We start from the raw sequence: 16,148 nt of genomic DNA on the forward strand, positions 1-16,148 counted from the left end.
ATATCACAGACATTTATAAATGTGTGAGTTGACTTACATTTATACCATTAAAAAACACTAAAGTCCTCAAACTTGCAAGAGGGGCTTGCAAACATAATACAATTTCATCTGTTTGAAGCCAATGAGATAATAAGAAGGAAAACCTAGTTTAAAATAAACAAGTGGAATAGAAATTTTAACATACCAGTGTGGCTAGTTTACAAAGCACAAAAGTGACTCTCCTACCCATCAGCCATGTGTCATAAGTCACTAACCTTTTCTGTATCTCCGTTTTCTTGCTGGTACCATGAGGGGTGGGATTAGGTCACCTTCTAACATTCCATGATTTTATAAGAACTCAAATGAAGAAACATTTTTATTTTCAGTAACACAGTTTCCTCTTCAGGTGGCCAAGGGATTGTGACTGAAGGAGTTCCAGAAAATAGGAAGCAGTGGGGGCACGAAGTGCCAGGAGCTTTAATGAACGCTTTGGCTGCAGCACGTCTAACAAGTAGCTCATTTTATGCCAACGAAGGAGAATTGGGTATGCAGTTTATTTTTAAAAATATAACCAGTCACCTGAGGAACTTTGTCAGAGACCTGTAAATGTAGAAAGGGGATAAAAATACCTTCAGCCCAGAGAGAGAACTGTAAAGGTCTCAGCCTTTGCAGAAGCTGATTTGCTTTGTCCGAGCCCGTTCCAAATGCTGCTAACAAAAGACTCGAGCTTCTGAGAAAAGTGGGGTAATTTTCTTTAATGTAATCAGTTGACAACTGGTGAAAATAAGTAAGTAGGGCAAGTGGCTTTGTAGATGATGAGCTGGTCTTGCTTAGCTCTACCTGACGGTATATTTCTGACAGCTATTCAATAGACAGATTATCCTGTAGGCAATGAAAATGCATCATAATAGAGTTTCTTGGCTTTGGGAGGTTTTTTTTTTTTTATTTTGCCTCTGATTTTTAGCAAGATTATGTTTGTGTTTGCCTTATGGAAAGCCAACCATCATTTTCAAAAGTTTGAGGCAATTCCTATTTTGGGATTTTGTCTTTGCTCAGGTGTGCAATGCTACAAGGAAGTCGCCATAGGCAGGCTGGTGCCTCGGCACAGGTGCGAGGTTAGGGACCCTGTGTTTCAGGGCGAGATTGAGGTGGTAAGGAGGCACAGATACAAGCTAGGTATAACAGAGGCTGATAAAGAATGATGCAAAAATGTGTACAACCTTGAGAATAATGTAAGATAGGCACCTTCCTACCCAAGAGTGAGTCGGCCAGTTTGTGAAGCCTAAACTTCACAAACTTTGTGAAATCTTTGTGAAAGTTGAGTCTTCAAGAATGTAGAGAAGAAAGAACGTATCAGGTGGGAAGGACATACAGGTACACGAGTCTGTGTCAGGCCCTGAGAAAAGCAGTTTGACTAAAATCTAGGAGAAGCAGAGGGGGCCAGAGTCCCTGAGTGTAAGAAGTCCTTCGAAATCCTTCGCTCTTACTACTTCTGTCAGTTGACACACTGTTGCTTAAAACTTAAAAGGAGAAAGAGGGAGAAAGGGAGAAACTGCCTTTAAGACTCTCTTTCCAGTACTTTCAAATTATAAAAAGCAATGTAATTGCCTGTTTGTTTGCTCCCTTCCCTTCTGTGCTGGGGTAAAAGCATTGTCCCTGAGGATGGGACCGGAGGCGGTAAGGAGGAAGCTTTGGGCTGACCTGGTTTGGCCTGGAAGCCAAGGGCTGGGACCCCAGGCCAGGTAGGAAGGATGGTGTTCCTCTTTCAAGACACTGAGGTGGGGACATACTTGGTGGCTATGATGCCTCTGCTTCCATTTGTGCCTGTGATTCTTAGAGAGAGTCATAGAAAACCTTCATTTGGTCTGTCATGCCTAATTAATTAGTTCATGAACTTCATGTATTTTTACATAGATGGCTTTACATTGGGCATGTATGAACAACTGATCTATCAAGTGAGATTGGAAATAGGAATTTGGCTCCGCAGGTGCATTCAAAGCAGAGTGCAGATGTTTTCTTTTGCAACCTGCTCAGGGCGTTGACACGCCTCCCGCCCCAGCTATGCTCTGAGTGCTGGTGGCCTCTTGACTTCCTGTCTCTGGTCATCTTTTCTTCCTTCAGCTCAACCCTTTGCACTCCTGCCTGATAATCCTCCTCCTGAAAAAGACCAAATCTCTTTTCAGCTTAAAATCCTGCACAAGATTCTCTCTTACCCCCAGAATAAAATCCAGTCTCTTTGTGGACTCTAAGCACCTTGAAGATCAGGTCGGCCTGTTGCAATGCCAAGGATTGCTTGCATTTCTCCACCATCATATATTCCTCCCTTGGTTTAGAACGCCTGCCTCTTTGATCAGAATTATACCTCCTGCAAGATTTCCCTCTGATGAACCTCCTACCATTTCTGTCAGTGTGTTTCATCGGCGGTTACCCTTCTCTCCCTTCTTTTCCCTATAGTACCCAATGGGGCTTTTTGTAAAGGGGTCTGAAATAAAGTCGAACCTTGAATGCTCTTTTGCATGAGTGAGTGGAAGACCCTGTATCTATATTAATATGTCTCTCTTTAATCCAAAAAATTCTAGGAAGTCCTCAAGTTTGTCTACAGTCTCCCCACCTTTTCTCTTAGCTGCTTCTGACAATTTCACATTCATTCGGTCTGACACTTAAATTCATTCACGCTCAAATTATTTGTTAAACGCATGCAATATTGACCTTTCATCATTATATTTATTGTTTAAATTCATGTCATAAAAAAGATGCTGTCGTGAATTTATTTGCATTTTTATGATTGCTATGAAAAACCTGGATCTCAAACTACTGCCTGGGTCCTGCTGACGGGGAGCCACTGCTTTAAATGATTGAGAAAATATCTAAGCATGTTTCCCTTGCCTGCCTCTAGGTTTGGCTTCCCCGCTTAACACCCCACAAGACACTATAATTGTCTGATCATAAAACTAAAGTTCACTTTAATTTCTTATTCTTACTATCTTCCTCCCTAGACTATAAGCTTATGAGAGCTTTGTCTTGATTACCACTCTGCTTCATCTCTCTGTCCCTAGTGCCTAGAACTTAGTAGATGGCCATAGTCTTTGTGAATGAACATAAAACGACAGCACAGCTTTAGTATAACTTTATGCAAGGGCATGTAATTACCAATATTTGTATGGCCGTCAAGTTGGAGAGGGAAAAATTACAATGTGAAAAATAATTCTTATGGCTGTATAGAATCTTCACGAAGCCTTTCTGAATGTGTAAGTTTTACGAACTTTGATTGCAGGTATAATAGACACAGTTTATAAAGGCTTGTAAGGATTAGCTATTGGTCATACATTTAAGCATTTTTCATATACCCTTCATCAGTCTTTAGCTTAAACTTCCAATTTCTTTCATGCTTCTAGCCCTGCATTCCATTAAAAAAATGAAACTTTATCAACTACGTGTTTAATTTATCCTCACTTTAAGATAGCAAGTCTTTCATAAAATCCTTTTCAATGACTCTTACTAATAAAAGCTACACTCTTTAGATGAGGACAAGTACTTTTTTTTTTACATGTGCATAATTAATTCAGGTCAGTAATTTTGTTTATCATTTAACCACTCCAAGGGGATCCTTGGTGGGAAGGTAACCTCCATGTTTCTTGTGTAAATTTTCAGGCCACAGAGTTGCCTTGGTAACATCATGGTTGCACATCCTGATAACAGCTGATTTACATTTCTACAGTTAGCTATAGTCATTCTTTCTTCTCTCTTGTTAAACAAAAAAATAAAAGCCTGCTAAAATTGTCTTCCTAAAACAAGAAACCAAAAACTATGAATCCCATACCAAGTGGAATATTCAGGCTGCTATTAATCAGCCAGACAACCTCACAGATGATATGTATCAATCAGTTCGTTTATTTTATAGTGCACTTTAGGAAACAATATAAGCTATGAGTTGGGATGAAACATATTGATTAAAAATAGGTAAATATTTAATTACAGTGTGGTGAAATTTCTACTTGTAGTTATGTACGTGAATAGTTTACCAGAGAGAAAAAGCCACACTTTGTTTTGTTTTTTTTTTTATTTTTTTATTTTTTCAACGTTTATTTATTTTTGGGACAGAGAGAGGCAGAGCATGAATAGGGGAGGGGCAGAGAGAGAGGGAGACACAGAATCGGAAACAGGCTCCAGGTCTGAGCCATCAGCCCAGAGCCTGATGCGGGGCTCGAACTCACGGACCGCGAGATCGTGACCTGGCTGAAGTCGGACGCTTAACCGACTGCGCCACCCAGGCGCCCCCACACTTTGTTTTTAATTTCACCTTTGGAGAAAAGTTACTATTTCTAATACCACTTGTTAGCAGTGGGTGGGATTTTTTCCTGGAGACTAACGTGAAACACTGTTTAGACCCCTAGGAACCAGATGGTTGCAGAGGACATGTGGGAGACGTAGGTTATGGTGGGTTCCCAAAATGGGCATAGTCCTTCACTCTTCCCTTTATCTGTGCCCTTTTCAATATGACTTTGCAGCTTCTCCATCATTAAATGGCTTTTTTTTTTCTTTCCCCTTGAATATCAATTGGCCTTTGTAATTTGCTTCGGCGGGTAGGATGAGTACAAGTGGTGGTGTGCCAAATCTGAGTATACAAGGAACTGCTACTCTTTTTTTTTTTTTTTTTGGAAATCTGTCTATCTCTCAACTCCCTCCAGTTGGCCTGCTGGAAAATGAAGAGACCATGTGGAAAAGAGAGGCAAGCCACCCAAGAGAGGCCACAGTAGGCCAGCCAGCCTCCAGCTGGCCTGGCAAGTGACCGCACATGCATGATGGGGCTCAACCAAGACCAGAAGAGCCAGCCAGCGAAGCCCAGTCCGAGCTGCCTAACAGCAGGGTAGTGACCTAAATAAATGGTTACTGTTTTAAACCACTAAGTTACGTGGTGGTTTATTCTGGAAAAGCTAACTAATATAGACATGTATAACAAAATTCCCAAAGTGGGAGTCAAACGGAGGCTAAGCCTTTATAGTTTTAAAGCTAGCTTAGGAAGCCAGCATTTTAAATTTTTTTGTAAACCATTTTAGTGTTTTAGATTTTAAGAAAATGTCTCAACATTGCTATTGATCGCACCAAGGTTGAGGTTATGCAGGAAAAAAGCCTAGACATCAATGATAAGCATATGAAAAGATGCTCAACATCACTCATCATCAGGGAAATTCAAATAAAAACCACACAGAGATATCATTTCACATCTGTTAGGATGACTGCTAGCCAAACAACAACAACAACAAAAACAACAACAACAAAAAAAAAACAGAAAATAAGTGTTGGTGCGAAATAATTAGAACCCTTATGCACTATTGGGGAGATTGTAAAATAGTGCAGCCATAATAAAAAGCATATGGAGGTTCCTAAACAAAATTTAAATAGATTTTCCATATAATGCAGCAAGTCCTCTTGTGGGTGTATGTCCAAAAGAACGAAGAGATATTTTTGCACATCCATGTTCATTGTAGCAGTATTCACTGTAGTCAAGATGTGGGAGCAACCTGGAATGTCCATCAGTGGATGAATGGGTAAGGAGAATGGGCATATTCATAGCATAGAATATTATTCAGCCATAAAAAAGAAAGAAAGAAATCACGTCGTATGCTACAACATGGGTGAAACTTGAGGACAGTATGCTAAGTGAAATAAGCCAGTCACAAAAAGACAAACACTGAATGAGTCCACTTGTATGAGGTATTTAGAGAAGTCAGACTCTTAGAAACAAAGTAGAATCGTGATTTCCAGGGGCAGGGGAGAGGGAGAATGGGGACTTGTTTAGAGTTTCAGCCATGCAAGATGAAAAAGTTCTAGAAATCTCTTATACAGCAGTGTGCATATAGTTAACAATACTGTACACTTAAAACTTGTTAAGAGGGTAAATTTATGTTACGTGCTTCTTATCATAATCTAGAAAACACAGACATTAATGAAAGAATAATTCAGAATATCTTAATTGTCTCCTAAATCATTTTATTATGGTATCTCTGAATCAGGATCCAAAAATTTTGATTGATAATATAAAAAAAATAATTCAGAGGAGTAATACTCTGAATGTGAGGCATTTTAATTATATGTTATTCAATTTGTTTAACTTATATTTTCCTTTTTAGGAATATACCAGACTGATACAATATTTACAATGTATGCTTAGAAAGGACTAAAAGTTCTTATAATAGTTTATGTTTATAAAAAATAAATTCTAAGGGCTAAGGAATCATTTTGTCATTTTGTCAGTAGCATTTTCTTTGCTATTGGTGTGTAAAATAATAATGCATCTTATAATCAGCGGATGAAGAATAGTGTGACCCAATAAAGATGGCAAAGCTTAAGTTTTTACAACAGAAGATTTTCTTAAATTTTCTATACAATCAAAGCATCTATCCCCAAAGTGGAAGTATTTTGTCTTTTCATCTCTCTCTCTTTTTTAAGTTTATTTATTTTGAGGGAGGAGGGGAAGTGGGACAGAGAGAGAGGAAGAAAGAGAATCCCAAGCAGGCTCCGAGCTGTCAGGGAAGAGTTGGACACGGGGTTCAACCCCACAACCGTGCTATCACAACCTGAGCCGAAATCAAGAGTTGGACACTTAACTGACTGAGCCACCCAGGCGCCCCTTGTCTCATCTCTGATCCTGATTCCTCTCACTTCTCTTTCTGGTCTTGTGTTGCCTACCACCTTCAAACAATGTGCGATTGTTGGGATGTCACTTGTCATTCCTGTCATATTCTCTGATTTAATGGAAATGATTCAAAGGCTTTACCTTTATGGTTGATGTTCAATACAGGATTTGGGTATACCCCTCATTGGGTATATAGGCTGGGATGTTTTAATCTCTCTTATTTCTTTAACAGTGGGAACATTAAAACAGTGGCTTCCTAGAGAAGATGAGGGAAATGTGGGAATGGCCCCTGGCATTGAAGTAGATGAGGAACAACCAAGATCGGACGATGATGATACGTAAGTAGGTCCTATCCAGATGCCTGAGTGAAGCGCTGGTAGAAAGTGAAAATGCTGTTGTTGAGACTTGAACAATAGTCTCAGAGACCTAGCTAAGGAGACCAAGTTTTACTACACATGTGGGTTTGTTTCCAGGCTCTCTGTTCTTTTCCAATGGCATTGTTTCCTATCTCTGCAGGAGTGATGTTCTGTCTTAAATTACTGTGCATTTACCATATCTCTTGGTATGTGGTAGGACTAGTTTCATACCTTCTTGTCTCCATATCTTTTTCTTCAAAGTTATCTTAGCTATTGTTGCCTTAAGGTATACTTAACACATACATCTTTGCATTTTATTGTAAAGTGTCATGAAAAGCTTTGTTGGGATTTTGATGAGAATGACATTACATTTGTTGAGTAATTTATAGGATTTGACATCTTTATGACCATAAATCTGAACATCCATGAATATAGTATAGCTTGAATCTCTTTATGTCTTTTCATAAAATATCCTTCAGCATTTTTGTAGTCTTATTCACAACATATAGGTAACACCTAACTTTTTTTGTTGTTGCTGTTGTCATTATTAAGGGGGTCATTTTTCTTTTACTGTGTTTCACCTTGGCTACCATGAGTGCATAGAACACTATTGATGTTGTATCCTGTAACCTTACTGAATTCTCTTATTAGTTCTAAAACTTGGAGTCTGTTGAATTAAAAAAAATTTATCATGTGCTTTTTAAAAATTTTTTTAATTTTTTAAATTTACATAGGTAATATAGTCACATGGCTCCAAATTCAGAGGTTAAACTTTGTCATAGTCTTCCTGCTATGACAATTCCTCTTCCCAGAGGCATTAAATATGCCTCATGTGCACACCTCCCCTGAGGAATTGCATTAAACTCTAAGCCAATATGTGTATCTTGTGTATGTGTGTATTCTTTTTCTTTTTTGTACGAAGTTTCATAGTGCACATACTCTCTTGCAACTTCCTTTTATCACTTAACACTGTAGCTTGAATATGTATCATAATGTACAAATAGTAATTTACATACTATTTGTATGTACATTTGTAATTGAATATTGTCAGATTTCCCTTCACAGAGGTTAACACCTATGAACATTTCCACTGACAGAGTACAAGAGTGCCTGTGACCTTGTACATTTTCTTGTTTAGTGTGTTACCAAACTTAAGGATGATTGCACAACTGATAGGTTAAAAAGTGACATTTAAGGTTACGTTTAATTAGCATTTCTTTTCTGAGTAAGGTTGTCTTTCCAAATGCTTAAGAACCATCTTTATTTCCTCACTGGAGACAATTATTCATAGCCTTAGCCATTTAAAAAATTAGGCTACTAACATTGTATTGATTTGGGGAACCTTGTGTATTTTAAGGAGATTAATGTTTTATCTATAATATGGCTCTAGAATATTTTCCCCAGTTTTTTGTTTGCATTTTGATTTTATTTATAGTGGCTCATGATGTAGAAATTTCTTATTTTTTATCTAATTAGGTTTATCAATTATTTCATAAGAAATGATACCAGAATTTTTAAGTACTTTTATGATTAATTTTCTGTTTAAATATTTTAATCCTCTTGGATTTCACTCATATTACACTGCAAAGTGTGGCTCTAACTTTATTTTTTTCCAAATAACTTCTTCCTTACTCCAACACCATTTATTGAAAATCTTTATTTTTGCTACCAATTTAAAATGTGACTTCTATGACGTGCTACATTTTTATATGTGCTTGCATCCAATTCTTATTCTTGCTAGTCTAATTATTATATTATAAACATATCCATAATATGAATTATTATTTTGGAGGGCTAGTTCCCTTAAATACTTTGCTTTTGTCAGTATTTTTCTATCGAGTTTTGCTTGTTTATTTTTCCATACGAACATTAGAATCAACTTGTCTAGCAAGTAAAGGAGGGCAGGAAGGAAGGGAGGAGAGAATTTTCTCAGCCTGCTTCCTGGCAGTAGAATTTTAGAGTCCAGCCATTTCTTTTCAATTAGGATTGTCTGTGTCCCTTTTGGTTCAACCTGGCTATGTTTCTGCATATATATTTCTTTCAAAAATCACATAGGTTTCTGCAAATCTTACTGGGATTCACTTCATTAGACAAAAGCCAGTTCCACAGATCTTTTTTACCTAAGTGCTTCCCTGTCTTGAGCTTTTGCTTAGATTCTGAGGGACAACACCCTGAGGCACTGTGGAAACCCTTCCGTTTGAGAATGATTTTGAGATTCTTCCACATTGACATGTGTATCAATTAGCCACTTCTTTTTATTGCTAAGTACTGTTCCATTATATAGAATATATATAATTCTATTATATATATATATAATAAAATATATAATATATATAATATATATAAAATACATAAAATATATATTATATATTATATATAATATAAAATATATAATATATATATTACCACAATTTAGTAATACATTCACCTAACAATTGATGTTTGGATTGTTTCTAGTTTTGGGCTATTATAAATAAAGCTGCTATGAATATTTATGTACATGTCTTTGTGCGGACATAAATTCCATTTCTCATGAGTAAAACTGTAGGAGTGGAATGACTGAGTTGTTTGGTAGGTGAATGTTTAACTTCTTAAAAAACTGCCAAACTATTTTCCAAAGTGGTTGTGTCATTTTACATCCCCCTGTTGAATGGTGTATAAGATTTCTAGTTGCTCTACATCTTTATCAACACTTGGCATGATCAATTTTTAAAAATTTAACCAATCTTGGGCGCCTGGGTGGCCTAGTCGGTTTCGGCTCTTGGTTTCGGCTCAGGTCATGATCTCGTGTGTTTGTGTGTTCCAGCCCCGCGTCGGGCTCTGTGCTGGCAGCCTGAAGCTTGCTTGGGATTCTCTCTCTCCCTCTCTCTCTGCCCCTCCCTCCCTCACACTGTCTCTGTCTCTCTCAAAAAAGTAAATAAACTTTAAAAATAATAAAAATAAATAAAAGTAAGATAAAAATAAAAATTTAACCAATCTAATGGGTATGTGTGGTGTCTATGTAGTTTCTGAGTTACAGGCATTATTTAGATAGCCTTGCTACCAGTTCTTTGTTAGATATATATATTTTGCCAATATATATTGGCCAGTATTTTCCCAAGATTTCTGTCTGGGATTTCTTGTTATGGTATGATTCAGGTTTGAAGTTTCTGACTAATGCATTTTTTAATCACTTTCAAAAATCAGAGTTTCCAATTTATTTGCATTTTGGACAGAGACCATCATCTGAGTTTTAGTGGTTTGGAAAAGTTTATTGGGACTCCCTTTGCTATTCAGTATAGTATTAATTTTATGACAGTTATATATGTACTTGAAAAAAATGCATATTCTTACTATTCTGGGGGTACGTATGTTCTATATAATTATCAAGCTTAAAACATTTTTTCGTTAAACTACTCTATGGATTTTATTTCCCCTTTATCACTTCTAGATAGAAGTACATTAAAATCTTCAGCTGTGTTTGTGGCTTTGATCATTTCTCCTATTTCTATCTCCTTTCAATGTACTTTAAATATACAGAAGCTGTGTTCTAATTTATGATTGTAATATCAGTTTGATAGAGTATCCCCCCCTTTTGTACATTATGTATTGTAAATTTGTCCCTATTAAAGCTGTTTGCCTTAAATTCTATTTTGTCGGATACTGACATTGCTATTCCAACTTTTAAGTTATTTTATTTAACTTTTAAGTATTTTTCTGACATGAATTTTTTTTAATTTTTATAATTTCCATATGGTTTCATTATAATGTGTTTCTTATAAAATGCATGTAGTTGGTTGATTTGCTTCTTGTCCTGTAATAACCTCTGTCTCTTAATGAATTTAATATAATAAAAATCATTAGAATTATTGACATATTTGGGGTTCACTCTATATTTTAAGCTTGATTTTGTATTTTCTGTTTGTTATCATTTGTCATTTCCTTCCCCTCCTGTTTTCTAACCTTATGTTACAATCACAAACTTTTCTGTATTACTCCTGTTTTCTCTGTACTAGTTTTAAAGATACAGATTATATTTCTATTCTTTTAATAGCTAGCTCTTATGTACTTCCTACAGATTTATCTAACAAATTCAGAAGTTGTTCAGTTATCTTTTTTTCTTCCCAAATATGACAAACACCTTTAACTGCTAAAACCCTTCCATTCTAATATTGTTATCTAGGGTTACAATTTTACTTAAAAAACATTTTTTTTATTGTGGAAAACTTCAAACATAGTGAAAGTATAGAGAACAGCATAATGAACCCTCTTGTATTCACCATCTTTACTGCCTGCCCCCTGTACCCTTACACTTTTTTTTTAAGGTTTGGAACATTTTAAGTCTGATCATGTAATCCAATTTTACCCTTTTTTTTTGATGAAATATATATATTTTACTCTCAAACCTAACTCAGTTTGCCATTCTAGTTTATCATTCTTTGAATTTGCCATGGTTTTTTCTAGTCTGTGCTTTTCTTCCTATTTCAGTTTTCTTCTTGCTGATGTATATTCTCCAATAATTCTTTAAGATAATATTCTCTAATAATTCGGTGGGTGGTAAATTTTGGATATGTTTGCATATCCAAAATTATTTTATTGCTTTATTTATAATTCAGCTGGGTATACAATTTTAGGTTGACAATGGTTTTTCTCTTGATCTTTATTATTGTTGATGAGAAATATGCTGATTGTTTTTCCTTTATAGATATGCTTTCTCCCCAGCATGTTCATAATTTTCTTTTTATCTTTGTGTTCTTATGTTTCACTGTTATATGTCTGGGTCTGGATTTCTCTTTTATCCTGCTTGGCTCACTTTCTTGTGAGGACCTATGACTGTCTTTAGTTCTGGAACATTTTTACTTATTACTTTTCCAAATGTTTTTCTTATTCCCTCCATTGTGGCCCTCAAAACAGATATGTTTTGGAGCTTCTCAATCTGTCCCCAGTAACATCTAGTTGTACTTTTGTATTTTTTATTCATCTCTGTTCCATTCTGGGTGAATTCTTGAATACTATTTTCAAACCTATCTGGGTATCATCTATTAAGTTTTTTTTTTAGTTTATTTATTTTGAGAGAGAGAGAGCATGAGCAGGGAAGGGGCAGGGAGAGAGGGAGAGAGAGAATCCCAAGCAGGCTCCATACTGTTGGCACAGAGCCTGATGTGGGGCTCAAACTCATGGACCATGAGATCATGACCTGAGTCAAAACAAAGAGTTGGACACTTAAACAACTGAGCCACCCAGGTGCCCCATCATCTATTAAGTTTTTAATTTAAATGATTATGTATCTCTAAGATTCATAATTGTTTATATATTTATGTGTTGTTTAATTATTGCATAATTATTTCCCCTAATTTGAAAACATTTTAAAATGGATGCTGTGCTTTATCATTTTGAACATACTTTAAGAGCATTATAAAAATCCTCCATAAAAGTAATAAATCTGGACCTAACTCCTCCTCCAACTTTAAATAAAATTTCTTGCCTATCTTTCTGACCATTAGATTTATTCATGTGTTTTGGAATTTTAGTTTATAGACTTATTTTGCTTTAGAAGTTTCATTTTGAAGTTTTGTTTTTTAAATTTTCTTTCTTCCCTTTCTGTCTCTGTGCTCCTCCTGTGTATCTGCCCTGCACACTCTCCCCCCATCCACCTCACTGTTGTCATGTGACCATGCCTCCTACCTCACAGAGATAGCATGGGTTTGTAAGCGGAACGGTCTTGATTGTCTAGTTCCATAACTGCTCTGTCCACAGAAGTCCTCATTGCCTTCTCTCTCCCTATCTTCCTTCTCAGACAAAAAAACTGTCTCCCTTCCTGCTGAAAGCACATCCTGGCATGGGTACTCTGAATCCCAGCCTTTTTCAGAGAACTTGTTCCCGTCTGTTTTTTTTTTTTTTTTTTTTTTAGAGAGAGAGAGACAGATTGTGAGTGGGGCAGAGGCAGAGCGGGGCAGAGAGAGAATATTAAGCAGGCTCCATGGTCAGCATGGAGTCCAATGCAGGGCTCTATCCCATGACCCTGGGAACATGACCTAAGCCAAAATTAAGAGTTGGGTGCTCAACTGACTGAGCCACACAGATGCCCCTCTCTGTTATTTTTAATGTCTCTCTATTCCCTACTTTCTCTCAGCATATAAACGTGCCCAAATCTCTCCCATCTTGAGAAACACCAAAAAATCACTGCCTTCATGTTCTCAAGTTAACACTGTCCTTTCAGAGCCAGGCTCCCCTCAGAGGAGTTTAAGCTCCTTGTTGTCACTTGCTTACCTCCTACTGCTTTCTTGATCCACTATAGAATCACTCCTGCCACACAGCAGGCCAGAAATGTTCTTGCAAAGGTCATCTATTACCTTGAAATTGCCAGGTCCAACTGTCATTTCTGTCTTCCTCTTACTTGGCTGCTCCCTATCTGGAAATTCTCTGCCTCCTTGGCTTCCATGATGAACACTTTCTTGGCTCTTACCAGATCTTCCTCAGCCTCTTTACTTGCCATGTAGATATCTGGGATTGTTAACATGGTTTTCTTGGTCTCTTGCCTTCTTCCCTTCTAAAAATATCAGTGTTGAGGTCTTAGATGTAATTTCAGTTCCTCGTCCTACTAATTAGTATCTGTGAGACCTTGGGCAAGTTTTATTAACCTCTCTGAGCCCAGATTCTTAATAAATTGATGGTGAATATGTCTACCTCAAATTGTTGCTAGTATTAGATGAAATACAGTTATGTAAGTGCTCGAGGGCAGTCACTGGTGTATAATAAGGGCTCACTATATGGCAGCTGTTTTTTATTCTTTTATTATTTTTTCTCTTCTTCACTTTTTAAACATAAGAGTAGATGGGTATTAATAAATATAATTAAAATTGTCAAACACAAGTCCAACTAAATAGAATACTGATTATCCCAACATTGTTTTTTTGTCATTCTTAGGAAAACCAGATGGATATAATAAATAACGCATTACGTAGGGGAAAATGCATCTATTAAATTGCTCAAGTGGGAGTGGGAAATGAGAAGGGAAACTACCTTTCATATGTATTTTTAATTATTTTGATATCATAAAGTTGATTTTTAACTCTTATTTCAGAAATTTTGAAGAATCTGAAGATGAGTTGAGAAATGAAGTAATAGAATCCCTAGAAAAACTTGCTACTTCTAAAGAGGAAGAAAACAGAGAAGAGTCTCCTGGTTTTTCTAAGGGTGCTGGAAAGTTAGGAGGAAAGGAGATAAGCATACAGAAATATGCAGAATTCAGTGAAGGTTTAGAGAATATTTCTACTCGATCTAGTGACAAAGTATGCATTGCTGATGAAAACCAAGAAACATCAACAACCCATCAAAATGTACAAGTGTGATTATTGTACTTTTTCTTAAGTGATAAGTTAGTATCTATTAGGTATAGTGTCTGGGCACAAGTCATTAATATTCATTCTGTAAGAGTTTGCCAGTCATCCCAGGGGTTTATTAATTTTTCTCCCAATTTAGACAGTAAGGCTGACTAATTTGAGTATAGAAATTAATATTTTTACTTTAAAATTTCTATCAAGAAATCTTTCAGACAGTAGATGTGATAGGCAGAGTAATGAGTCTCTCTTCCTGCCACCCCGCAGCACACCCAGTGATGTGAATATATTGTTACATGGTAAGGGGGAATTAAGGTTGCAGGTGGAAGTAAGGCTGCTACTCAGCTGACCTTCAAATAGGGGAGGGTGTTTTTGATTACCCAGGTGGGCCCAATGTAATCAAAGGGTGTTTAACAGTGGAAGGAGGCAGAAGAGAGAACCAGAGAGATGTCAGGGTGAGCGGGGATGAGCCTGGTGCTGCCACCTTTGAAGATGTAGGAACATGCCATATGCCAAGGAATACAGGCAGCTTCTAGAATCTGGGAAAGGCCAGGCAATGGACTCTCCCCAGAAGCCCGCAGAGGGAACACAGTCTTGCTGACATCTTGGTTTTAGCTTCTGGAAATCCACTTTAGACTTCTGACCTACAGAATTGTAAGATAATAAATTTGTGTTGTTTTAACTAAGTTTGGTAGGTTTAAATTTGATAAATTTAACTAAATTTGTTAAGACAATGGTAGAAGACTAATACAATGTACAAACAAATTCATTTAGAATAATCTGCCATTATAGAAAACTGTGATTTGGGGATTTCTGAAGTCATACTGAATACACTTTTTTGAAGCTGATGTTGACACTCAAGAGAGTAGGGTAATTGAGCAAAGAGAGGATCAAGGCCCATCATGTTAATTACGCACCAAATATTCATTTTATTATGTTTTATTGAATTAATTCCTAATAGCTTCAAATGTATAGATTATAAGCTTCTTGAAGGCAAGAAGCCATCATCTTACTTACATCTTATATCTTATTTACATTGTACGCTGATCTTTTTATATATGGTGCTTAGCAGAGAACAATCCCAGTGTTGAACATGTGCCTGGAGTTTAATAGATATTTGTTGATTTATTGTGTTGCTTCTATGAAGGACAGAGTGGTTATAATTCTAAGTGGTAGAATTCTCCCTGAAATAGATGCTCTGGAATAAAAATAAAACTGAAATTACACATTAATACATTGCTAAGCCAATGAAACAAGGATGAGGAGGGGTTGGTCAGAATATTTCTAAGGTCTGCTTAGTATTTACATTTGATATAATTTTATTAAATGTGGGGAAAGTATCAAGATTCCCCTAACTGTCGGATGCATCCTGTATTTTCCTTGGTGAAAGTTCCTTTCAGCTTGGTGTATAGGGTTTCAAGCTGCTCTTTAAGAGAGATGGCTCAGTATGGTCACATCATGAGGCTGAGAATACTTAAAAATTTCTTACCACTGTTAATTTCAACCGTGGTAACACATGACCCCGAAAGATTAAAGCATCATTAATCCTACTGACTCTTACTGGTCAGCATATACGTGTTTTACTTTTGGAACATTATGTGGTTAAGGCATGATAAATCTGTTAATATGCTTTATTTAATCCTCATTCTAGACAGTAATTGAATGCATGGAGAATGCAACTTGGTTCCTGAAAATTCCAAAGATCCAAAGACCAGTCAGTTATATGCAGAGAAAAAGGAAAAAAAGAATGAATGTTTAGGGTCAATGTTTAAGGGGCGCCTGGGTGGCTCAGTCGGTTAAGTGTCCGACTTCAGCTCAGGTCATGATCTCCCAGTTTGTGGGTTCAAGCCCCGTATC

At 36.7% G+C, this 16,148-nt stretch overlaps 1 protein-coding gene across 5 annotated transcripts in view; it reads left to right on the forward strand.

Moving 5' to 3' along the window:
- Positions 1-15,921, forward strand: part of NEK5 (NIMA related kinase 5) — a 61,449-nt gene extending 45,528 nt beyond the window's left edge. For all 5 annotated transcript variants that reach the window (XM_040448332.1, XM_040448333.1, XM_040448331.1 and 2 more), the window contains 3 exons: positions 386-523; positions 6,849-6,954; positions 14,036-15,921. In XM_040448332.1, the coding sequence (XP_040304266.1) occupies positions 386-523; positions 6,849-6,954; positions 14,036-14,303 (512 nt within the window). In that variant the 3' untranslated portion in view covers positions 14,304-15,921. The remainder of the gene's footprint in view (positions 1-385; positions 524-6,848; positions 6,955-14,035) is intronic.
- The last annotated feature ends 227 nt before the right edge of the window (positions 15,922-16,148 follow it).

The sequence above is a fragment of the Herpailurus yagouaroundi genome, unplaced genomic scaffold (assembly GCF_014898765.1).
Source record: "Herpailurus yagouaroundi ecotype Mexico unplaced genomic scaffold, PumYag 197, whole genome shotgun sequence".
Classification (NCBI taxonomy): domain Eukaryota; kingdom Metazoa; phylum Chordata; class Mammalia; order Carnivora; family Felidae; genus Herpailurus; species Herpailurus yagouaroundi.